The following is a 27,817-nucleotide window of genomic DNA, read 5'->3' on the forward strand; positions in this document are numbered from 1 at the left end:
ACTAAGAAAACTACCATGTCAGAAAAGAGTTTAGCCTTTTACCACTATCTATTTTATAAATATTTTAACTGAATAGCATAGGCTTACAGAGAAATTTTATCTAGAGTTAGCTATCCAGTGCTTCTTGCATTATGTTTCTTTTCTGTGAAGACTTACTAGATGTAAAAATAAACTATTCCCTGCTTTCATTCCAATTTTCTATTTATTGTTGTGCAATAGATAAAGAGCTCAAAGGTAAATCTCAAACTTGTGATTCTTTCCATGCCAATCAAATCCATATGTAGATTTGTCATCAAAATGGGTTATAAATGTCCTTTTATGTTAGTTACTCACTTTGCAAAGGAAAAAAAAAAAACCTAAGCAGCATTGCAAAGATGAAGGGAGTCATTATCAGCAGGAGAGAACCTAGTTCATTACCATTTAAGCAGGCAGATCTGCTAGCTCCAGACTTTGGGCTGATGCTCTAATCATGTTCAAAACTGTCATTTATCTGGAATTAGCAACATGAGCAGCCACAGGCCAACTCATGCTGAGCTCATTTCCACCAATTATGCCCTTCTCACAATAAAAAGATTTGTCCCTATCCCACAAAAAGGAATAGTATGATAGTATACCACATCAGTTTCTAAGAAGACTTTTAATGAGTGCTTCAAAATCTTTTGAGGGTTTTATAAGAATCACAAAAATGTCTGTAAAGAATTAGATGATTTCTAAACCAAACAGGCTGCAGTTCACCCATTTTTATTTTTGCTTCCTTGTATCTTGGATATGTTGATTAATGGAGAAAAAAGGGAAATGCCTGAAGTGTGTAAGATCCTATTTTGAGAAGGGGTTTTTCTATGCCTTCCATCCTGAAGTTCTGTGAAAATCATATATTCTGGACTTCCGGGGGTGTAATGGCAGATTGAGGATGGCTCCATTTTCGCGGAGCCAATGATTGCAGATGATTAGAATTGCACCGGCAAAAGGTCCGGTTCTTTGGAACTATCTCTGGACGAAGGAGATGACTGGATCATCCATAAGTACTCCTTACAGAGGTTCCCTATGAAGAGATAGTAATTCAGTGATCTCCAGTGGGTTGACCACTCTGGGAGTCGTGGGAAACATCGAGCCCAAGCTGTGGTTCGGAGCCTCCAAAGAGACACTAGATTTGGTTTCACTTCCTCTTTTAATTACCTTTGGAAATTATTTATTAACAATTTATTTGGAAATTAGAAACCTTCTGAAAGGCAATTTGCTATACACCAGGAGAATTTCCTTCTATCCTGGAAGAAAGAGGATTTGGGTAGGTCTGAAGATTAAAAGGAGAAATCTTGACTTTTGGAAACTGCGAAAGGGAGTTAATAATGCTGACTGGAGACCCCTGGCCAGAGGGATTTGAAAAAATAGTGGGGGGTTTTTTTTGTTTTGTTTTTTGGTAATGGACTGTTTTAAATTTTATAAAAATACAGCAGATGATTTTGGGCTTAATTGTAAGAAAACCTATTGTGGGAAAGTTTTGGCTTTGAAAATAAACAAAACATAAGAATGGGCTTTGAAGGTCAACTAGAGGGAACCAGAGAGCAATTAAAGGAAAAGATACACACTAACATAATGGAGGAACATTGTCTTATTATAGAAGAATTTAAATCTGTTTGGGGACAATGTATTCAGGACTTATTTTTAAAATTGGATTGAACAGATGTTATAGAAGAAGGAAGGATTCTACTGGATAAAACAGAAGGATAATTTGAATAAGGAGTTTAAAATGAACTTTAAAGAAATGCCAGATTATAAAAGAGATATGGAACATATGGGAAAAGATGATGTGGATCTGAAAATGGACTTAAAGATGTTTTATTACAAGAGTGACATGGAGAAAGAAGTTGTAATGGATATATAAACTATGCTGGCTGATGTTTTAACAATTAAAGGGGATATCCAGGTTATAAATCAGAAGAGTGAGTTGGAGAGTTATTTTACTTTGGATCCACAGAAGGGAAGCATTAAATCTCTGAAGTTACTTCTGAAAACAGACAGGGAGAAAATGATAAGAAATCACTATGTCGGACATTATTTGAAAAAGCAACTGGAAATCAAGCCTCTTAAAAAGAAAAAGGAATTAAAAGTGGACTTATTTGACCAGGGTTAAATTCTATAAGTTTTGATTTTGGGTTGTTACTATTGGAATTTTTTTTCTGACCAGGACTGCAAAACAATGTAAAGATTTTTTTATATAGGGATGAATATTTTATTTCCTCTTTGTTACAGAAAGTTAGGGGTTAGTATGTAAAATGGACCTATTGGATCTGGTTTAAAATATATATATTACTATTATTGACATTCTTTATGCTTACGGGGATAATTTTTTTTATATTTTACTTATTAGAGAAAGTTATAAGTCAAAATGTAAAATAGATTTAGTTGTCTAAGCTTAAAATATATGGGTTATTATTACTGGTACTCTTAATGCTTTTGCTGTATAAGACTGATCAATGATTTTTTTTAATATAATTTGGTTATTGTTTAGTGATGGGAAATGGGAAGAAGAGTTTCTTTTTCTGTAATATCAGAGAAGGTGTTAAGTTACTGTAAATGCTTATACTTGTCTGGAGGGAAGAGGGAGTCACTTTTTATGTCTTTCTTTTTCCTTTTCCTCTTTTTCCTTTTCCTCTTTTCCTTTCTTTTTCCTTTCGGTTTGCATATCTTTTCTAAGTCTGTATTAGCTTTTAATTTACATAATTAAAACTATTAAAACTCTAATAAAATATTATGAAAAGAAAATAATATATTCTGTGCTAAGTTGGTGAGATAGTTCTATCAAGCAGACTCGATGAAAATATATCCTGTGTGTGAATTCATAAGAATGAGAGACGATAGAGGGAATGTGTTGATTTCATCTGAGATACTGTTTTATGCTTTGCTTTAAAATATTTAAGGGTTTTTAAAATGAAAAAGCTGGAAAATATTCTTAGGTGAATAAAATAATTAAATATAATTGATATGGTGATGTGCATTTTTTTTTTTTTTAGTGCTGCTTATTTGGTGGGGTATGCATTGCACAGGGGTAAAAGGTACCTGAGATATACCCTTCTGACTGAAAATTTCAAAAAGGGTTCAGACTTATTAAATCAGCAGTTGCCAATTATATCACTGAAAATAAATGATCCAGCAAATAATTTGTGCCCAGTCAAAAGTAAGGGCTCTATGACATAAATTTGATACTTCAGATGATGACACTTCCACTTAAACTCACAATTTAAATATATATGCATTTCTTTGAGTTCTCACTAAAGTTTTGCTAACATCTGAAAATGCTAATTTTATAACTTAATACAACTGTGCAAGTTGCTTACTACATTGATCTTAATTTTTACTTTTATTAATTCATCAGATGTGCATGCTACTTTTTTCTGGGAGCTTAGGGTAGCATGGCTAGCACTCTTCCTCCTATTTTCCCATTTCAAACTTGTGTTAATTTACACTGTAAACAAATAAAGCATATTGTCAGTTTCTATTCAATAAAGCAAATGGTAAAATCTTGCTTTAAAAAAAAAATGACATTAAAAATAGTCCAGATGTTTGTTTAAAATAATGGGACCAAAAAAACCCAGTTATAGGTTTATATTTAACACATACCATAAACCTTGTTCCTTGGATCTTGGTCTTCATTATTTTTGGCTTCACACCAATTGACTTAATTCACACATTAACAAATAATTTAATCATAGGCTAAAAACTACAATGATTGAATGCTCACAGCATGCAAAGCCCAAACCAACCATACTATCATAAAATGCTTTTTTTTGTTGTTGTTCTATGAACAACATTGCTTCAGAAGCAGACATATCCATAGGTTAGAAGTCTGGAAAAATTCAGGTTTATGTGCTTATCTCTTCATCAACTGAAATCAATAGATCAGTGGGTATGAAAAGAAAACCAAGATCCTTAACTTTATTTCCTCAAGTAGTTACCTATATAGGAACGTTTATGGGGTTTTGTGCTTGCACAGAGCAATATGTTGAAATTTCTAAGGTTAGGTAATAAATGTTTTAGCAGGAAATCTGTGCCTAGGACTCACTGGCTACAGCTCTGTCATCCAAGAGTTATTGTCAATGAGGAAATGATTGAACAAGAGCAGGTTATAAAGATCTAAAGGAGAAAGAAATATTATATAGCAAAGAACAACAATTAGGAATATCTATTCTTTCTATGATTCCTATTCATATATGGAAAATAGCAAGATATCTTGCTCAAAATTGGGGCAGGAGGTAGATAAATAAATTCTGAGGCCAATATACTCCTTATTGCATCCAATTTACTTCCTAGCAATTAAATCAAAGAAAAAAAATGTAGGGGTCCCATATAATTGCAATGATCCATGGATGCCCAATATTCAAGAGCTAAATTCCATAAAATCCAGAAAGGTTCATTGAGAGTAGCTGCACTAGAGAGAGTGGAGGTTATAGTCATCCATAGGAAGATTATGGGATGGAATAAGGGACAAGTTCCCTGATTTCACATTTAGAGTAGCTCCAAGTTTCAGGTCTCTCTTTAGAGAAATTCTTCTTGGGCCAGGTGTCAATATAGTTCCTGAAACAAAATTAGGTTTATCCCTTTAATCCCTCATTCTCCCTGTCTTTCTCTCCCACTTCATTTAGACTATGGATGAATACTCATCTTTGGATAAGTCTTGCCTGGGAATGTGGAACTGCCTCCATAATGATGTTGAAACTGATACCAATTCAGTGGCTGCCTGTACCAAAATGCTAATCCTTTGAGTCAAGCTTGACTCCAAGTGACGTTATTGAGTTGATACCTAAATTTGACAGTAAGTATACTCTCATGGAGAATGATATCTTAGCATGGCTATAAGAAAAGGCCATGCCACTGGGAACTGCTTTCCCATCTGTTTCCCCATCTGGTGGGGAAGACCAACCAAAAGTGATTATATGAATAGAATCTAGATGGATTGAACTACATTGTCTATGAAGTTTCAGTGACTTTAGTTTTGACATTCCTGCTTATAATACTGTATAGGACACTATTTGAGTTCCTGGTGAATCCAAGGTGTGAGGGAACCCATCAACACAGAGATGACTGAAATAAATCAAAACTCAAAAAATACAAAGAAAGAAATTATGCTACAGAAAAAAGTAAAGGAAGAAAAAAACAAATGTTCTCTTTTTGTGACGATATAACCAAATGAAAAGTTTTTAAATGTTTTCCACTTACTTTCCAATAGCATTGGGCAGAACCGTAAGTTGATTGTCATCTACTTTCAGTGTTGTAAGTCTTTTCAAGAGCCCTGGAGAGAAACAGGGAGAGAGAGGGAGGGAGGGAGGAGAGGAAGAAAATTTTTGTTAAATGAAAGACTGGTTAAGAGACAGAGTAAAGGGGGTTGTGCAAGCATATGCCATATTTACTTTTGCAATGCAAAATGCAGCTTTGTGTGTGTGTGTGTGTAGTTCTCAGTACTATTTGCTATGATGCCTTTTAAAAGATGTCTGAGCAGAACTCACTTGAAATAACAGGATTAAAAAGACAGACAGACAGACAGACAGAATTTGACAAATCAACTAAAAGTGTCCTTTTTCCAAGGATTAGCACACTGCTTTTCTAAAGATACTTCAGTTTTTGCTGCCGCCAAAATCAAATACAGTGCATTTAAATGGAAAAAGACATCCCATTTAAAAATGAATTCCTATATTGTATTTTTTAAAAGGCAGTTTGAAACTCATATCTGAAGATGTTAATTTTACATAATGTGAGAGTAATGATTCTTGGTTACATCTTCTAAATGAATTACCCATGTGTATTCTAAGACACATTCTGCAACAAAAATATGCTACTGGAAACTTTAAGAAACATATTCAAGCATGAACCACTACGTATGAAAATGACATACTGAGCAATTTAATGAAGTGCATTTCTTTATACTTTGAAGCATGACATGAAAACTTTCATTTGTGTTCTTGAACTTTAATGTAAGAGCAGTATATAATTTTCAAGGTAAAGTTGCTAATGGCTCATGTTTACTATAATTTTCTTTACTACTGAGAGGAATCTAAATTAGCATCTATTACCCCAAACCCAATTCCAGAACAGTCATTATTCAGTCAATACCTATAGAATCTGGCAGTTGCTGTAGCATATTGGATGACAACAGTAGATCTTCAAGGGCTTCACATCCTGATATGTCCAGATCTATACTTTCTATCCTATTTTTTGACATATCCAAGTATATCAGTTGTTTTAATCGTCCTATAGGCTTGATAAGATCACATAAGAATATGGTTAGTTGATTAAACTATTCATTGCAGTTACTAATATTGAACACAATGTAATAAATTACAAACTTAAAAGTTAATGAACAGGCAATGTCAATTTATTGAAGCAAAAGTAAAATGTCTTGATGTCTCATTGATCAGATTAAATGGAAAGACCAAAGACAACCAAAATATATTAGTTTTTAATATTTTTTGGTTATTTGACTGAAGCTATGGTTATTAAACTTTTAAATTTTGTGTGTAACATCCTTCCAAGGTGAACAGTCATACAAGGTGATCATAAAAGAGCATAATACACTTTGTTTTACGTAGCAGTGAACCCTTGGCAGTTAAACAGACTGATGTACTAAATGAGAGGCTTAGGTATGCTACCATATTTCAATTCATTCCACTTCCTTGACCAACCTGAGAGGCTAGGACTGACAGGAATATGGGGGATACATTAGAACAGGTGTGTTGCATGCACTTCTATGTTACTGAGAGGCACCAAATACATATTATACTTAATATGAGTATACCTTCATGCATTTATACTCTGTGTTCACATGGGAATGATGTTTTTTAGCTTGTTAAAAATTGTTTAAGAACCAACTATTAACTAATATATTATATTAAATATTACCCAACAACTACTCAAAAGAGACAGGTATTGGTAGATTCATCAGGGATCTGAAGAAGGTTCTGGAAGAACCACATACACAAAATTTAAAAAAAAAACAATAAGGGGAAGAACTATGAATGGTAATAATTCTGTTCCAGTTGCTACCAAAATTTTCAGAGCCAAAGTCATCATTCACCTCTACTGAGTTAGTCCAGTGCAAATCTTTGTGGGTTTTGGACCAAGTAACCCACTGTGTATTTAACTCTCTCCTGAGGGTGGAATCCAGGCTAATCTCTTGGATTTGAAATAACTTCATTTTATTATTTATTAATTTATTTTGAAGTAAATTTGAAAATTTGAAAAAAAACCAGGGATTTCAAATGCTGGATTAAGATACGTGTTTTGGTAAGCATCCTGGTCTCTTTGATATTGCGGTACAATGCCATGTCCTTACGGAAGGCAGGGATTGTTGCAGACTCAAGATATTACAGACTATCAGCTCATTACTCGTTTCTGGAGAACCTGGTTTCAGCTGAAACAATGAACCTCTGACAAAGGCATTCAGCATGATTTAAGCAAAGCTCCAACTTTGTATTGCTCTTGTATGGGAGACCGCTTTCTTACACTAAATATTCTTTGCCCAGCCCACAGGACAGCTTTTATTCTCTCCTGCTACATAGTGATATTGATCTTGTTAAAAAGCCAGGTCATAGTTTTTCTGTCAAAAGGGATTTTGTCCTTACTCAGTGGAGAAAATAAACAATTTCTCATGAGCTCTTGTGATGCCCCTTTTGAACACCATGGCAAACTGAATTAATAACAACTCTTAATTTCTACCCATGCTAATTTAGAGGAGATTATTTGCCTCATCTTAGTTAGATATCTCCAGAAAGGTCACTAAATTTGTTGCAATTGCCATTCTTCTGGCCTTATGGACATAATAAAGATTCATTTGATTTTCACAATTGCCATTCCCGAACCTATTTACACTGAAGCTATTTATAAATGTCCCCAAAAATGAAATAGAGAACTGTGAAATGGAAATAGATGGAGAAGCACAAAATTTTAATTGCACTAAAGTTGGATATCAGTATATCTACTCCCCAACATTACTAGCCTAAAAATTAGCCCAATAAGCCAGTGAACATAGGATCATGTCAGACTGCTGGAAAAGGGAAAAAGAAAAAAGAAAACTGAAGTGGACAAATAAGTCAAACTATCTAGAGTCTTGAACAGAACCATTCCATGCTGGAAGGTTTAAGCAGAATTCAAAACAAGTCATTAAAACAAATATTTCAACATTTTAAACAGGGATCTCCTTTTTTCACAGTATCTAGTTAGCTCACAATAAAATATGAAAGAAAACCATTAGAACTATTTTAAAGACCATTAAATAAGTGTTGATGTTCAGTATCAATACAGCCTCTTCTTGTCAGGTGTACGGACTGGTCTGAGTCTGAGATTGTACACTTTTTATTGGCACACCTCCACTGAAATATCTAAAAGAGTGCTAAATTTTGCTTTATTGCAATTGCCGTCAGAAGCCAATGGCTTTAAATTTGTTTAGGGAATGCCTGGTTGTTTGGGGACTATAAAGTTGTTTGCTATAAACCTTAATACTATGTACTGTCTTACTACTGATGTTTATCCACACAAGCACACATTTGACCCTACCTTATTTGATGTTAATCTCATGTGTTATTTTATTTTATATGTTCTTTTAATTCATTTGATCTGTCTTACAAATATTAAAACAATTGGTATTTGTCTGTAATTTCAATAAAATGAAATAAAATAAAAAGATACATGTTTTGAATATATAAATCAGAATGTTCAAGACATTTTTGAATGACAACTCCGAGCAGCATGGCGAATACTAAAAAACACTGTAAGTTTCTCAACAGAGTCAAGTGAGCCTCAGGTTCTCTATAACTGAGATCCCTCAAATAGGAAAGCTCTATCTTTCTGAAGGGCTACTGAGTTTTCTCTCTTATTAAGATGCTGTTCCAAAGCTGCTGTAGTGCATTAATAAGAGCTCTTAAAATTAATTATGCAAGATTAGCAGTGGAAAAGGAGCAACAACCCCAAAACAAAAATCCAGCTTTGAGAATCATATAGGAAGAGTTTTTATCAGCCAAACATTCTTCAGCTATATATGCAGGGAAGATACCATAGGATATATTTTTAAACTTAGTTCAAGATTACACACATAAGCTCTTAAAAATGATATATCTCATTTTAAAAACAAAACTACAATTATACCTTTTCAACATTTGATTGAATTGTACTTTCCTGGAACAGATCAACGTTTTACTATATACACATTGCTATGGAATGACACCTTATATCCAAACTAACCTCAATAAAGGAAAATGATCTGCACTTCCAAAATACATTTATTATACAATTATGCAATATTATATAGCTTATGTATATATATATATATATATACACACATACCCCAGGTAATGTTTGAAGTGAATTGTTGTCCATCCATAATTCTTTTAGGTTTTGTATTTGTTCCAGGACCTCAGGCTATAAAAAAGCAGCTTTTATATAAACATACAATCTTAAGTGATTATTACATTAAGTAATACTGATATTCATATTTGTGTTTAAGAATGGTTTCATCAGTCTATACCTCAGCTGGTCAACTAAGTATCAGTTTCATGTTCTTTAGAACTGGGAAGAAACTGTTACAAGCCCAAATAACTGTAGTAGATCTGGACAAGAATTTCACACATTCTAAACTTTTAAATATTAGGAGTTATAGAAAGTATAAGCCTTTATTTTCATAATTTCTATGTTACTTTGCTTTAAAGCAAGATCCTACACCACCATCTGCACTTTCCCATATTAACCACAAAATTTAGAGCACTAGGTGCAATAAACAAATAAATATCTGTATTTCTGATTCTCCTAGTCTATTCTTAAAAAAAAAGTTCACATGCAGAAATAAATCCATCACCACTCCATAGCTGATTTTTTAAATTACCCATGCAAAACAGAACTTTGTTCTACATGTAAGGGAAACAAAACAGTACAGCTACTTATTTTCCGAAGGCAGCAAATTTGCCTTACAGAGCATAAGGATCACTAGACTGGAGGATTTGGATATTAAATGACTGCCACTAGTCTTGAGGATTTGTATATTAAATGATTGCTTTTGTTAGAATGTTTTGTTTGCTTGCTTTTGAACAAATGTTCCTTACCAGCTCAGAAAATTCATTATTACCCAGGTCAAGCCTCTCCAGCTGGGTCAGTTTGTGCATTGACCTACAAAAAAGCAAAGACAAATTATAAGCATTTTACCTAATAATAATTTTAGTACATTTATAGTATGCAAAGCGATAAGGTATGCATTGTTACTCACATTGTTAAAACTAAACAAGCCACAGCAGTCAGGATTATTATTATTATCATCATCATCATCATCATCATCATCATCATCTTATTAAGAAATTGCTGTTTTTATTATAAAGGTAATTTGGGACACACAGTCTTACTGTGAAACTGAGAACCCTAAAGCTTAAAATATGTGAGCTTTTGTGAGCAGGCTCTCATTTCATTTAAACTGAGATGTTAGATCTGTAGAAGAATCAGAATTTGATCCTCTTCAAGGAACATTTTGATGAACGGAAAAAGATTAATGCAAACCCCACACCTACATTTACCAAGAAAATTCTGGATCAGAAAGCTAGCACTCTGTAATAACAGATTGGGCAATTTTCCAGTCTCAAAGTACTGAAAATATCCTATTAAATATATTATATGAATATACTAAGCCCACTGTACATGGTCTATATGAACATCTAAAACCATATTTTGCAATACTATAATACATATGCTAAATACTAAAAATGTAATAAAAATTATTTTGGCTTGAGTTTTCCCTCATTGTGAATGTTATACTATTTCCCCTTTATTGTTCGAGTATTAACAATACTCATTTGTTATTACAAATAACAAATACTTTAATACCAAAATATTTGTTATTTGTAACAATATTAAACAATCAATGCTAACTACTGGGCAAACAATGGAACACATCACTTCAATATCTGGATCAGTCGTCCCAATGATGTTCTCTAGATGCGTTGAACTTATGCTTTGATAATTCTCTGCCAAAATGGTCTTCAGATTATCAGATCAGAAAAAGTAGCAGGGAGAAAAAGATTAGAGTAAAATACAATTGTACAGAGTATTGGTGCAAATAAATCTAAAATCCTGTCACTGTTTGACTTGGAAGCTTATACAACCTATTACTAATGGGTTTTGTATAGTTCAACTACTTCTATATATATGGTACTGCCTGTCTAACTGTATTCGTTTTGTACCCCCTTTACATTTTATTAACATTTTAAAACATAATCAACAAGACATCAGAGAGTTCATATAAGAAGCATCCTCCTCCAAAAGGAAATTGACTTAAAAAAAATGAACTTAATATCTGACCACACAAAGTAATATTTTCTATTCTTAATTTTCACTTGATTATACTCCATTCTGTTCCTTTGATTCCTTCTCTCAATAGGCAATTAATCACTATTATAAGCACACTAGACTGATCATGGCTGGAGGCATGAATAAACTGATAGCTGCTTCTCTTCCAAATGTCTTTTCAATTTGGGCAACCATTAATAAAAAAAGAAATTAACTGATATGTAGAGAAGCTTTATTTGTATCTACAGAACAGTGACATGCTATATGATGATCCTTCCTTCCTTCCTTCCTTCCTTCCTTCCTTCCTTCCTTCCTTCCTTCCTTCCTTCCTTCCTTCCTTCCTTCCTTCCTTCCTTCCTATTTTAAAAGTTTTATTCATCGCTGTTAAATTCACTGAGAGCATGAGTGAGGCATTTATTTGGCGTAAATTATTTATCTCAATGGTATACTCCATTTGCCTTTTATAATTACAAAATGGTTCTCTGACATTTCTTTGAGATACAGCCTTTTGAACAACAAGCTATTTTAGCATTATGGAGATTCAAATAATTATATAAGAGCAAATCAGCACTAACACTGCTGTAGATAAATGTTGACCTCACAGGAAGCAGGTCAGAGAATTTTACCCAATCTTATTTTTAGACTGTGTACTTAGTCTTGGAAGAATAAATCAGGGTAGGGACAATATGGCAGGCATGGAACTTGAGGCAAGGAGTCCAGCAACAGCACATGATAACTAATGATCCAATCTTACGCATGTCTCCTTACAGGAAGCCCAAGTGAGTACTTGGGAACTTATGCCATATACTGTATACTGGGGTCAGGAAGATCGAAGCAGCAAGAAACAGCTAGATCCTTCTGAGCGTCACTGTTGGATGAGCGCTGATGAGACATCTTTAAATTATGACTGCTGCATGAAGGGACATTTTATCATGCATGGTGGACATGTGAAAAAGCGAAAAAATACTGGACACAAATACATATGATGATGTAACAAGTTTTAAAAACGAATACTATGATGAAACCAGAATATTTTTAATAGAACGTATGGATATACAATTTGAAAGGACTTATGGATGATTGGTTTTATATATGGTAACTGCAGCAAGGCAGTTGCACAAAGATGGAAAAATACAGAAGTACCCATGATAGTGGAGTGGATTGTGAAGATGGCAGAACTTGCAGAGATGGTAAAATTGACTTCTTTAAGGACAAAACAATAACTACTTTTATAAAATACTGGAAACTTTTTTTGGACTTTTTGCTGAAAATGGATACAAATGAACTGGTGATTTCTGGGTTTGCTGATTAAAGGGGGTTGAATATGGGAAGAAGGGAACTATATAATGTAGGTCTAAAGGGGGAGAAATAATAAAAGTTGGTTGTAACTGCTGTAAAGAAGATTGAAAGCTGCTTCTTTAACTTTTCTTTTTTCTCTTTCTCTCTTTCTCTGTTCCTTTTGCACTTCTGCACTTTTTCTTTTATCTTTTTCTACTTTTCTTTTATACATTTGTTCTTGTTTATCATTTAATTATGTAAAAATTTTCAACAAAAATTATAAAAAAAATATTATTCCTGAAAATATAGGAGATACTGATAGCAAGGTAAATATATGTAAAACCAACTGGTTGAATGAAGTTCACTGGCTATATCACGAAATGGATACAGTTTATACTAAAATCCTAATCAGATGTATATTTTATATTTCAAATCCATTGAGATGGATACACTTGTATTTCAAGAAACTGCTAGGATTAAGTGACACTAATATTATAAAACATTAAATATTTTACTTACAAATATTAGGGGTAAGACAAAGAGGAATACAAGTATTAAAGTATTAACACTAAGTTGGCAGGGTCTGAAAACATTCTTAAAATATTCATATACTACTAGCCAAAGTTCCACTTATATGCCTAATTGATTCAGAGGCCATGATAACTCATTACCAAGAAACCTAGCAACAGAGGTACTGAGTGATCCTAGACAATGCCTCTGTCTTGTCTGCAGAAGACTTGCAAGACTTTCTTCTCTCCTATGCATACTGAAAAATAAATACATTCTGTTGGGCTGAATGGAAGCTAGAAGTATTGCTGCTAAGAATATCAGGAATGCTTATGACCACAGCAAAAGTCATAACTGATTGTTAGAACCTAGATGCTTCTACCAATGGAATCCTATTCAGAGGCACCTACATGCTCTACACCTATGAGAAAAGGACTAAACTAAAAATTAAGAGACTGAATTAGGAGGCATATTAAATCCTCAAATACAATGAAGATTCAAGGGCAATTCTCAGGGGTGACTTTTCATATGTCATATGAAACATAAAATATATCCATAATGAACTTCCCCAATAACAGTTGATTCAAAATAGTCTCAAGTAGGTTTTACTGCACAGATTAAGCACAGACTCATTTTTATGTGAAACATTATCTAAAACTACATAATATACTATGAGTTGCTAGCTTAATTGGGCTGTAATTCAAGGATTTATTTGAAAAAGCTATTTATCTTTCACTTACTTGTTTCCCAGTCCAATATTTAAAATCTTTGTTTCAAAAATACTACAGAATCTATACATAAGAACCAGAATATTTAAATCAATATTTTCTACATATATAATTCTAAAAAGACAGTACAAATGTAATAACATCTACATATTAAAGTAAATTAACTATCATGTTTGGTAACAGATATACTTACAGACAGTAGAAATATTTTAGCCTAGCCAATTAAATACAGATCATAACGCTGAAATCCCAATGAATTGGTAATGTATTAATTAATGAAGGTGAAACTGAAAAGATTCTCTACATTTTGATTTGAAATCAGCTGGCTTCAGAAATTACACAGCATCAAACTTCGAATTTCACTAAGTATTCACTCTCTCCTAGCATTCTGATTAACATACCTGAATGATACGTATATTGTGTTCATACACTTTATATCTTGAATAGGTACATTTAAATTTCAAGTACAACCAATTTCTGGACAGCATCCTACTGTGAATTGCTCCTGTAGATAAATAACTGTATTTTCCAAGTAACAACAGCATTATAGTGAGAATCTAGAAAACGAAAAATGGTCCCCTTAAGATGGACTCAAGAGCAACTTGTTCCTACTTTCTCACTGGCACTGTAAAGTAAATGTATATGAGAAGTAAATATGTGATATCCCACCTTGTGGAGCATTAATGACTATGCAAGATCATATTGGTATACAGAAAATGGAGAGAAGGAGAGATCATTAGGTAACATTTAAAATATCTCTAATGTTTCCATTTCAACACATTGGAAAAAAGTAATCTATATTTTCATTTATCAGTACTGATATGGTCCTAATACATAAAAATTATGATTTTTTTCCTTAATAAATTAAAAAGAATTCAACATCCATCCTTTTAATATTTTACGACCATTACCAGTTTCGCTAAACTTCGTTCAAATCATCCATCTGCAGTTATTTGTTATTTAAATTCACCATAATCCACTCCTACCTTTATCAACAACACATTATCGATCTTTTAAAACACAAATCTGAACATATTTTAAATGATGCCAGTGAAAGTGTACATCACTTAACAAAACACACGTGCACACACACACCAATAGATGTGCAAGTGTAGTGAGTGATACTGTGCTAATACTGTACTATATATAAATGCCTCTCAAAATGACTGGACTAATATAAACTACAGAACAGAGCAAATTGTAATCAGCCTTAAGCTTAAAATGCATAGTAAACTTTATATTCTTCTAATGCACAATATCATCCAAACATAAACTTGGTTAGAGAACCCCACACAATAGCTACATTATTAGCTGTAACTGAAAAATAGTAATGTTAGCAGAATATACTCCTTTGTTTATATACAAATCTGTTTATTATAAAAAATCCAGAGTGTAATCAAGAGAGAAAACATGAGTGACTTCGGCCTCCTGTCTCAATCTTCATATCTTATTAAGAGGAAGATGTGCATATTCCTCTCTTAGATAAAAAACATGTATTTCCTCATTGAAGATATGCAGATCTTTTTAAGTTCAGTGCAACCCAGAATATGAGAATATGAAAAACAAGTCACTCATACTTCCTCTCTTGCTTCTTTGCTAGGAAGGGCCTAAGATTTCCATCTCTCTCTTACAAGTCTACACTGGTGCAAATTTTTCTAAACTTCGTTTTTTTTTTTTAATACAAAAGTAACCTCCAATCATCCATGAGCAAACTTTTAAAAGCAAATTTAATAGAGACTTGAAAAGCTATCTATGATTTTCCTACATTTAACCTATTATGAGTAATTTAAAATTCATTACTTTTTTCACTTTTAGAATTACAGGAAGCAAAATGGCTGCTTTGACCAAAATGCAAATTAGTAACACTGCTCTTCAGTGATAAAGTTCCTGGGAACTGGCCCAAAGTTATCCTATGTAGAAGTTTAAGTTTGGAAAGGGCATCTTCTCTTCTCAAAGGAAAAGTGCATATTCTAAAACATAGCAAACATTTGGCACAAAGATTATCTAGTAAGAGGCAGCCTCCATCAGCATTGTAGTATCCCCAAACTGTTTTGGTTTCATAGTATTAGCATGGGAGAACTACCTCAACACAGTCTACTCGTGCTGATGCTCCTGATGCTGCCATTTCAGGTGCTCGAAAAGGTGCTGCCTTCACATCCTCTGCTGTTGGTGCCATTGTACTCTCCCAGGCGATGGGGCAAGGGGCACACTCTCGATCTTCACACGCTAAGATGAGAAAAATCAATTTCAATGCCCAAAAAGATGGAACTGCTTGAGCAGAAGAGGTGACTAAAACTACCAAATGGATTATGGCACTTAAAAGAGAGACAGCTGACTTACAACATTAGGAAAGAATTTGAAATTATTTTTTCCAGTTTTTCTAAGTCATCCTACAACAAAATTAGAAAGTTGGAGACTGAAAAGAGAGATTTCCCCCTTCCTTAGACCAGAATAAAATTGCAGAGGCCCAAGATGGGGAAAAAAAAATTTCTTCGCTAGGAAATGTTCTTAGAAAGTCTCAGTTTCTTAAAAATATTCCTCCTTTTTAAGGGTTTAAAATTGTTTTGGTCATGAAAGAGATTTACCTAAAGAGCTAGTTATAACATCTTATTTTTAGTAGCGTTCTAAGCCTAGATACGTCTCTAAACCCAGACAAATTTCTTGTGCTTTGTGTTTGATTATCATGTGATAAACCTTTCTGAATGAACTCTTACATGGTGAAATCTAGTATCTGAGCCATTGAAGGCATTCACTGAAAACTAAAATGTGTAATATTTTAAATTCCAGATTACATTACATGAAGCTTACATGAAAGAATATTAAACAAATACATAAAATGTGAAGATTATGAAAACTGGGATTTGACTCTGAGAAACCCCTAATGTGTTAACACTTTAGGTGTATTTTTTTCTCACCAATCACCAATATAGCATCAAAAAAGCTGAATTCTACAATTCATTTGGGATCTACAGTGATTCTATTTGCATTAAATGTCCACCAGTACCAAAGCTGTAAATGAATAAACCCTTACCTAGGAGTAAGCTTCATTAAACTCAGTGGAGCTTATTTCCACTAAACAAACAAGTTTAAGATTATACTGTATCTATGATAAACAGATTAAAATTCTCTTAAATATGTTGTCATAACAATACTATTTTGGTCTTGCTCTAGAGTTGAATTACCTTTTATATACTAATTTTATTATCAAATACAACTCAAAGAAAATTGTTCTGTACAAAACTTAAGTCTTTTTGCTTTTTACATATTCTTTTCAATGGACAAATGTGTAATTCACTATAATTTGCAAATGATTGTCAGCACCAGGACCTTTACTATTGCAATTTAAGAAGGATGTTGAAGTCCTAAATGGTATTGGAGGTCACTCACTACTGGACTGGATGGGAGTAAATGCACAGCAATTAAATCTGGGCAAAGAAATGGTTTTAGCCAGGAAACCTAACTGCCTAGGGAGAAATGGTTATGGATGGATTTATACTCTTCTTGAAGGATTAGTTCTATAGTTTGGAGATGCTCTCGGATTCTCCTTTGCTTTTATAATATCCAGGAGGCAATTCTCTCCAGGAGAGCTTTTTTTGACCTTTAACTAATATACAGACCCTGCTATTGAGGCAGGCTATTTGGCCGTACTCTTACATGCAATTGTTTCATCTTTCATCTATGCTGGATTCACTTTAATATATCCTATCTTCAGAAACTTCAGTTAGTGCAGAACGCTGCTGCTGGTGTTAAATGCCAAGATTCTCACCTCTGACCCCAACACTATACCTACTACAAGCACTCTAAATCTGTTTTAGACAACTGAAAACACCTTCAGCACATCCTTGTCAATAAATTGGAAACTGTAAATCAACTACAAGTTATTCAGCTACATTTTTCATAGCCTGATAGGAGACTAGAAGAAGGATTAGCTTTCCCAAATGTTCTCTTTTAGCTGGAAACTATATTAAAAAAGCCCACAGAATCAAGATTTCGAAAAATCTCTTTCTGTTTTCTAGCAGTAGTTCCATCAATTCAGATTTGTTACTGGTCCCTCCTTTAGAAGACTCACTATAGATTCTACAAAAAGATAAATGCAAGGTTAGGTATCTGCACTGAACAGATCTGCATTGTGTCCAGGGGAGAAGTATATTCTGATGGTAAGTGCCACCCTGCCAATGGATACATATAATTGAACATATCCCAAAATTTGCTTTCTTATTTATTATTGATAATTCAGATAAGATACTCTAATAATAATACATCTGCATATGGTGAGGCTGATTTATTGGCTTAAGAAGTTCTCAACTGCTACAACTAAATAATGATGAATAGTGACTGTTCCTCCATGTAATTGTTTTGCGGTTTGTGTGATTGGATACTTGTACAAATATATGGGAATGGCTGAGAAACATATTATGCTTTCCATAGGGTTAATTTCCTTTTGCTTTTAAGGCGCTGGATTTTGTTATTCGGGAAATAAATGGTATACATAAATACAATAGCATTCACATGCTCTGACAATCATCAGATCTTCGCACCTACTGTTGGAATTACAGCATAGGCCTTTAAAGGCATGGAATCCTATCCCTTTCTGTTTCCATACATGTAAAAATGCTACATTAAAAAAAAATGTCCATAAAGGAAGATACAACTTCTACCTCGATATATTCTATAGTTCCGATCCTCTTAGATAGATTGGAGTGGGGGTAGCAACCCCCTATCGTTGTTGTTGTTCAGTCGTTAAGTCGTGTCCGACTCTTCATGACCCCATGAACCATATTGTGCCAGGCCTTCCTGTCCTTCACTGCCTCCCTCAGTTTGCTCAGTTTCATGCTCATTGCTTCAGTGATGCTATCTAACCATCTCATCCTCTGCCGTCCTCTTCTCCTTTTGCCTTCAATCTTTCCCAGCATCAGGGTCTTTTCCAAAGAGTCCTCTCTTCGCATTAGGTGACCAAAGTATATGAGCTTGAGCTTCATTATCAATCCTAACCCCCTATCACTCAAGTGTAATTATTTAAGATATGAGACACTTCCTGCAGACTCTCTTTACATGAACCACCCCAAGTTAAGCATGTTTGAAATTGCACTATCAACTAAAAATATGAGATATGTGAAGTTCCTAGATTAATTGATACAGAAATATGTACAGCCTTCTGCAATTTCCTTTTGGTGCTGTGCAACATGAACTCTTCCTATTGTCAGATGCAGAAAAACCTTCTGAAAGAATGACGTGGGAATATCCAAACTATAAAACTTTAATATTCATGCAGAATTCATATTTAAATTTTTAAAAAATAGAAAATCCTGATGGGTTATTAGATGAGCTATAAATATATTATTCACAGCAATGAGGAATTCGAAGCATAAACTGTTATTTGCAACTCATGAAAACTTAAAGAATGATGTTGGAGAAAGATGCTTCAGAGTCAGCCTAAGGCATTTTTTTTTTGTCCTCAATGAGATGAGATGCCTTCCTCTCATTTTATGTACAAAAGCTGATGAGACTGAATTCTGTTAAGGAATATATTTTTCTATGTGTAGGAGTGATTAGCTTATAAAGATATTTAGTTGGTTTAAATGAGAAATTTATTTTATACAAATTGTAATAGCTTGGAACCAAAGACATGGCTGTTTGGTGTTCCATACAATTAACTTTCGCTTTAATGCTCACTTTAACATGCTCAAGCCCTAAAGTCAAGCATGATCCTGGTGAAAAGCCATGGAACAGAGTTTAGCTTCTAAATAACAGCACTACGGAAACTGATAGTTCTGAAGGGCCTTAGCTACTAAGTCCAGAAGGGGCTAAAGTTAACATCTTCTTGGAAGGAGCATATACAGTAGCCTCTGGTCTGGTCTATTATGGGCTCTCAATCCACCCCCTATTCATGTTCGGCCTAAGGTTAAGTAGAGTGCTTCATTTAGATTTATATAGCAAAGAACTGTAATTTTGTAGCAGTACTAAAGAGACTTGGTGCCATCCTTACACTACCCATAAATATTTTTATATTGCCCTCTTTACTTCTCATAAAAGGGCATTCACATTGGCAAGATCTAATGCCCTACTCTCAAAGGACATGGAGGGGAAATTTAATAATATTAAATATGTCTATGCATGTGGTCAGAGGCAGAGATTGAGATAGTTGCACAGGTTTTATTGAGTTGCCCTTTATATCTTACCTACACACAGAGCTAAATTCTCCCCTTATTGGCAAAAGCTTGGGCTGGCCTCAGTCAGAAGTTCTAAGGTTTTTTAAAATTGTTGGTCGCACAGTCAGTCAGTTGTTTAGACTGGATTTGGTATTTTTATCCAACTATCAAATCCTTCCCAAGGACCTGGGATAGGCAGATGTTATTGATGGTGTTAAAGGTATCATCGCAGGATGTAAGCTGTTCCAAGTAAAGCTGCCTTTTGCAATTGACTGATTGTGATGTTGTTGTTGTTGTTGTTGGACCAAGCTAGTGAAATTTCTGGGAAAATTAAAAAATTCTGTGTCATCACGATGCCTATTAGAATGGGTTGGATCTGATTCATGGCTAGATAAGAACAGATTTAGATAAACTTGGGGAGGGCGGAGCTGGCGTCGCGGCGATACGGCGGGCGATCCTGGGCTCCCAGGATCGCAGTCGATATCTCCTCCCCTGGACGGTCCCAATGGACCTAAGCCATCCCGTAGAGATGGCGATCGCAAAGGGCGCGTCCCGTGGATCTCAGGGACGCCGCAAGTCCCAGATTGATCCCGGGAGAAGCTCTTGAAGCCGGCGGAGAGGCAGCCAAAATGGCTGCGAAAGCCGGGACAGCTCCAAAGGAAGAAGGAAGAGAGGGGTGTCAACTGGGTGAGATGGACTTTTACTATCCAACTATTCTTAGAGAACACCTTAAGTAACTTAAAGAGATTTTTAAAAGTGAAGAAAAGTGGATTAAGTGGCGAGATTGAGCCTTATAAAAAAAGGGGGGAAAATTTTTTTTCTTTTCAACTTTCCCTTTTTAGTGGAATTGGCAAGATGTTTTTCTCTTAAAAAAATATATTTTTAACTGGATTGGCTTTTTCTTTTTAATACTCAATAACTCTTTATCTTAAGCCTTTTTTCTAAGATTTCTTTATTGTTATAAGAAATTTATACTTTTTGATTTTGAAATGGGGAAAGTGGAGTTAAGAGAAAGTAAATGAAAGAAAGTTGCACTGCCATCTAGAGGCTTGACGTAGTGCTTTTTTTCTTCTATTGTGACGCATGCTCAAGGACCCTGTGCTTTCTAAAAAGATAGTGGGATGTGCATGTTTATACAGGTGCCATCCGTAACTATAAACAAGAAAGTGGAGTTGAAAGCGATTTTGAAAATATCAAGATGGAAAGTTTGAGCTAGTCACAAGAGCCCTGATTAGTGGCAGTAGCTCTTCTTTCTGCTAGAAGCTCTGCTTTGCTCTCCATTCCCCCCTCAGTTGGATTTTTTTTAAAGAGACTTAGTCTTTTCCCTCCTCTTCTTTTTTTTTTTTCTTCTCTTGCTTTTTTTTCTTCTTATTTTTGGCAAGAACAAAGATAAAGAATCCTTTGACTCAATGAAGGTTTATCAAGATAATAAACTATACGAGAAACACAATGCAGAAAAAGATCTTTAAACTATTGAGGATGACTATAAAAAACTGGAAGAAGAGCTGCAGAAATTCCCGCAAAAAAAGAAAAAAAGATATTAAAGCTAAAATGGACTTAATTAAACATAAAACGGGATCAATGGAAAAGGAAGAAATAGTACAAGAAATCAGAAACATTAAACAGAATTATTGTGAGGCTTATAAACTGAGAATTAAAAGGGTTAATCAACTGATAAATGAACAGGGACAGACTTGTTCTTGGCACTGAGGGTGAGAAAAAGATTATACAAGATTATAATGGAAAATCGTATTAAGAGAATGCACAAAAAAGAAGAAGTAAAACAATATTGAAAGAAACTACTTCAGATGTTTAAAGAAAAAAAGAGGGGAATACAACAATGATGGAACTGACAGAAGCTTCAAAAAGCAGAATGTTTGAAAGGACATTTATTATTGCTTTCTCTTATCCAATAATATAGAAAAAGGAATAAACAGCTAAATATTTTGGGATATTGAATGAAAAGGGTGAACTCAAAATTATGCAAGCGCTGGAATAAAGTATAAATCTGAGATATGTAGTTAAAAATTGTATTTGATTGTAAATGTTTCAAGAGATTAGACTAAAATTTATACATGGTTGAATATAGTAACATATAGATTTTAAACTAGAGACATTTTTGTTGAAACATGTAGTGAAGAATCTGGTTAGAACTGTAACCCGGTTAGAACTGTAACTGATATTGTAACTGATACTGGTTAGAACTGTAACTTTTAAGAATTGGAAAAATTAAAAAGTACTTATGCAGGAGGAAGTTATTGAAAATTATGGAATGTGCAGAGATGAGTTAAATTGAGATTTGAAATTAGAGTAAGAAGATAAGTAATTTTATATGACACTGAGAAAATATAGTAATGTAATGGATTAGGAAATTTTATAATAGAAATTTGATATTAATTATTATATATATACACATATAATCGATAGATGAAAATGTATTACTAATCCTATTGAAAGTTAAAATTTCTTGTAATAAATGATTCTATAGATTAGCTATGAATGATTAATAATTGTTAATTGATAAGTATACAAGTATATTTTGAATAGATGATATGAGAATTTAAGATTATGAAAGGGGCACCAACGAGTTGGTAACTGGTTGACACACGTTATAAAACGGAAGATGCTTTTTTTATGCCTTTCTATGTTTTTGTTTGTTCATGTATGTTTTGTGTTTGTTGTAAAAATAAAAAAAATATTTTTTTTTAAAAAAAAGAACAGATTTAGATAAACTTATTGGTTTATGAAGTTCATATGTATTTTATTATTTTGTCTTTTTTAAATTGCTTTTAGGTACATTGGACTGATTGTTATGTTATCTTTCGGTCTACAGTCATATAGCAAATAAATAACTAAGTAATGAAACAATCCTCAGAAGAAGAATTGATACACTGCTTAGAATAGCCAGTGATATATAATATAATGGATATCTATGTAAGCGATACATTTTCAAGATAATCTGGACTAGAAATTGTACTGCCTGATTATATCCATTTTTGCAAAGCAAAAAAAATAACACACAATAAGGTTAAATGGCTGTAATAAGGTGAAACAAGACTGAGGAGTAGGTCCCAGGCCAGAGTTCTTTTTCAACTGATAGATTTCAAAATTTTTCAAGAAACAGATGGAATCTTCACTCTCCCTGTATTTTAGAAATGTGTACTTTTCTGCAAGAGCTGCTGGGAGTGTTGGATTGTTGGAGTAGAAGATACCCCGTTCTTTAGGTTCACCCTTTCTGACTGAAAAATCCACTTCTCTGTCTCTAGCTCCAACCTTTAAAAAATTTCTGTTTGTTCCAGTTTGTTAAGGTTTTCCTCCTTCTCCCTCCAGAATTCCAGCTCTACTCTTTTTCATCATATCTGGGCTTGGCTTTCTCATTTCTTGAACTCAAGTGGGTCAAATCCAGAAGCTAAAAATGAAAACATCTTTTGGGTACAAGTCACTTTAAACTAAAAATGATTTAAGAAAAAGAAGAATGAAGGGGTGGAGGGGTGGAACCTGTCTACCTATCTTGGTTTTAGACTCTTGTCTATGTGTCAGGCCCAAAACATCTTAAAAAAGAAAACTTTTTTTAAAAAAGGAAAAAAATGACCCTGGAGTTTCCCTAGTGTTCACTTATCTCACCACTGTTACTGGGTAGCAGCAGTATGGCTGAGCATGTAGGGTATAAGGCTGAGGTCTTACACTTCCTCTCCCAGAAGCCTTCTGGGTGAACAAACCCTAGTTTCACATTTGGCCTTGATGTCTGATTTGATATTGACTGTTGTAATAACCTAATTTCCATGGGGAAACCTTTACCTTTACCTGACATCCTCCCTGCAGAGCAGAGATAGGGCCCCATAACATCTTACTGAAATATAAAATGGGAAAAAAATGATAAAAGAGAACTAAACTCTACAGCCACCATGTGACCCTGTGCACTGGCATGAAACTAGGGAAATCAACTTTGGGAGACTGATTACTCTCACAAGATATAAATAGAATCAAATTTGATTAAAAGAAAAGTGAAAAGATAAAAAATCCTTTTTAACTTGGAATATTCAGATATAAAACATTTAGACATGTAGAAGCTAAAAATAGAGCACTCCTAAAATCACAGGCAGTATCTTGAAAGAAACTCCAGATACAAGAAAAGCAACTCTGTTATAAAAGGTTCCAATAGATGTTATGAACAGTACACCTTCCTTTCTTATTTACAGTATTTGCACTCTCAGACTAGAGAGCTACAGATGGTAATCTGTCTGGGCCTCATCCTAGAAGCCTCAAGACCTCTCCCTAAGTTTGTATAGCTTTGTCTTACAGTGGTTATACTCACTACTGCCCACTAGAAGAACTTGAATATAGGTAGTACAGTGAAAACTAAGAGGTTGCATAGTGCTTCTTCATGGTCAGTAGTGAATATAACCACTGTAAATCAAGAGGTTCCAAATTGCCCAAAAGCATACAATTTATTAAGAATGTTTAGTGAAGAGAAAGCTCTTGAAACAGATGTTACTCCTTTGCCACTTTATTTCCTGGAATTCCTTCCTCCTGCAAATTCCAGCTTAAATCTGATGGAAGATTTAAATTCCACTGGTTCCTCCCTCTCATCCAGCAACTTGATTTTAAAAAGACACTGTTCTTCCCTCTAGCAGAAAGAGAGGGGTTTGAAGGGATCTGCTTTTTTGCATGCCAAAATCCTGCAAGAGTGAATGTAGGAGTCAGGGCTTGCCTGTCCATTCACTACTAATAATGTTTGTATGTTAGATTTATAATCTACCTTTCATTTAGAAGCTCAAGTCAGCATACATAGCATTTCCTCCACCCATTTTTCCCATAAGAATAACTCTGTGAAGTAGGATGGGTTGGAGAGAATGACTGGCCTAAAAACACCCTGTGATCTTCCATGGCTGAATGTGGACCTGAATGAACATGCTGTTGAAACTGAGAAACAGTGATTATTTTCATAATTTAAAGATAAAGCTCATGTAGTTTTAAAAGTAATTCAAGAAAATATCAAAAATAGTAGTTTGCAATTACATAGGTTCTCCAGTTTTTATAAGGGACTCTTCTTGATGATGCATTTCCTTTTTGTTAGGCCCTCAAAATTGATATGGTATCTTTACTAAACATTATATTTTGATTATCTCTTTTATTTATTAAATTTGCCCCCCACCCATCTCCCCCCAATGGGAGATTTTTGCTGTTTTTCCACTCTTGTACATTTGTACATCCTTCCAATCAAAATTTCAACTTCTCCTAGGTATTAAATAATAATTCTAGTACCAATTAAGCACTTCAAGGACTCATGCTTATAGAATAAAATCATATTAATCATGCTCAAGATGCAGACATGATATATAACCCCAAGGAATACAGAACTATAATAACACTTCTTTAAAAGCCCTCACAATGATATGGAATGCTGATTAATTCTTGAGAAGAAAACAGGGAAATAGAATGAATAAATTAAGAACTTGAATAAAGCAAAATGATTGAGAGATACAAAAAATATAGGGAAAACTGGATATTTTTGATTCACTTTTGAGAAGATGTTTTTAAATTTTTTATTGAATTTCTAAAACTTTAAAAAGTTGTCAGCACAGTAACAACAAAACTATAAACAATAAACAATATATGTATGCTAGGAAAATCAAAGGACTGCATAACTGCCTTTTGTGAAGTTGTCAAGGGTTTTATCTACCCATTATCAATTATTGTTTATGATGAGCCTACCTTCAGCCATGGCTCTTTACATATTCATGTATCTATGCAGACACCCAAACAAAACAGCTTGTATTCACTTTGCGAACAGGAAGCTCAGAATTAGTTTAGATCCTCATAAGGCATAGTTTTCATAGGAAAGGCAAGACTGGTATCAGTATCAGATCAGATGCCATGCCATGAGTTTTAAAACAACCTCAGAGAGAACTCTGGGAAGGAAAAGATGAGAAATGGCTACCTGCTATAATAGCTAAAAAGGACTTATACAGCATTAGTGGCTGATGAAGATGAATTTGTGGTTTCAATCCTCAAGAAGGCTAGGCTTAATAGATCCTCAAGCAGATTAGGCAGTGTTTGTGCTGCTGAAAGTAGGTTGTTCATGAGTGGTTCAGAGTCCACAGAGTATTTGAAGGAATAATCTGGGGAAAAATGCTGAAAAGACCAGTATAAGGCATAATCTACACTTCACAGAGAACTCTTGGTTGGGCTGAAGATGATGGAAGAAAAGCAAATTAAAGGTTTTACTTGTCAGAGGTTTACTATCTAGATGTCAGCTTTGCAAGGTACTCCAGACAAGAAGCACATCCAGAAATACTAGTTCTAACTTTACTGTAGGGTTATATTTACAGAATCTTGCAAATCTGAAAGTACATCTCTCCCCTCTCAATTTTAGAGTCCAAGAAACTAGGGAGGGTCCCTTCTGAGACATTTGCCATGCCCTCATTCCTTCTGCAGAGTCAGCTGCCTCTTATCTGACTGTTGTCTAATCCATGACGCTTCCTCCTGTCTCCCAAGGTCATTTCCACATACCATAACACTAGATCCCAGCAAACGGCCAGTTTCTCTGACTAAGAGAGAAAAGACACAATGCCAGTTATATCTGTAATTCCTTTCTTTACTGTAGAATTTAGAAGAGTAAGTAGGGATATGAGAGCTAAAGACTGTGAGTTCTAGTTCTGCCTTAGGCACAAAGCCAGTTGGGTGTCTTTGGGCCAGCCACTCTCTCTCAACCCTAGGAAGAAGGCAATGGTAAACCACTTCCAAAAAATGTTGCTAAGACAACTGCATGGACTTGCCCAGGTAATCACCAGGAGTCAAGACTAACTCAAAGGCACTCAAACACATACTACACAAAAAGGGAGGGATAGAACTTTAGTGCACACACGTTAAGCTAGTATCCTATTTGGCACAAATATACTTAGAGCTGACTAGAATTGAAAGTTGAGTTCAGAAAAGAAATAAAGCCCATCGCTTGTATTTTTGAAACATTCTTATCTGAACGGCAGGGAGAAACTGTTTATGAAGGTATACCAATCAATTACACGGCTCTAATCTTATTTGCAAAGCTTGAGGCTGAAAAAATGAAACTACTTTGCTCTGTTTTGTCAGTTTTTTGAATGAAGTGGAAAACGAACCCCTGGAATGTATTCTTTCAATCAAAAGAGTACTAAAAAAGGAAGACTAAACAATAAGGACAAAATAGGACACCCATGACTTCTCTCTCTCTCAAAATAGCCCTTTGCTGATTGGTAAATCAAAGTGACACAGTTTAAAATTGTACAAGCATATAGTTTCCATTTATTTGTTACAAATAAACCCTTTAATATGATTACCTGCTTTTTCTACATCAGAAATATATTTCATGTACATAATCTTTAGAACGCTTGAGGCCTTTAGAATCTTTTGCAACTTTTACATCCATGGATTTCCTAAGAACAAATCTTTACCTTCTGCATCTCTTCAACTCTGTCTGGACTGGGATGCTAAGCAAGATCAGGCCTGATGAGTATTTGAGTAGAAGACTAGCAGGTGAAATAATATAACTATAGATTAGACTTGGAAGTTGAAAAAAGTATCCTAAAATAAGACAATGGCAAATCACTTTTTATTGTTGCCAATAAAACCACAGGGACATATCTATGAAGTCACCAGAAGAGGATCTTCATATTTCTATTTTAGTTTTCCTTCTAATACTGTTCTTACATTACATAGAGGACATATCCATAAAGAAATCTGAGATTTGTTATTACCATTTTAAAGTTAAATAAATTCCCTTGGTGAAAAAAATAAGTCTTTTTTCCTACCAAGTGATAAAGGAGGTTCAGTGCTGCAAAACTAATTACATTGTTCATAATTATA

At 34.2% G+C, this 27,817-nt stretch overlaps 1 protein-coding gene across 1 annotated transcript in view; it reads right to left on the reverse strand.

Moving 5' to 3' along the window:
• The window catches only part of LRRC7 (leucine rich repeat containing 7), a 128,196-nt gene that overhangs the window by 64,196 nt on the left and 36,183 nt on the right, over positions 1–27,817 (reverse strand). Inside the window, exons 6-9 of the mRNA XM_088153812.1 lie at positions 10,083–10,146; positions 9,331–9,405; positions 6,106–6,250; positions 5,215–5,287 (exon numbers count right to left, since the gene is read on the reverse strand). Coding sequence (XP_088009938.1) covers positions 5,215–5,287; positions 6,106–6,250; positions 9,331–9,405; positions 10,083–10,146 — 357 coding nt within the window. The remainder of the gene's footprint in view (positions 1–5,214; positions 5,288–6,105; positions 6,251–9,330; positions 9,406–10,082; positions 10,147–27,817) is intronic.

Source organism: Python bivittatus, unplaced genomic scaffold (assembly GCF_059951505.1).
Source record: "Python bivittatus isolate LINGU-HERP-01145 unplaced genomic scaffold, Pbiv_v1 ctg000700_np1212, whole genome shotgun sequence".
In the NCBI taxonomy this organism is placed as follows: Eukaryota; Metazoa; Chordata; class Lepidosauria; order Squamata; family Pythonidae; genus Python; species Python bivittatus.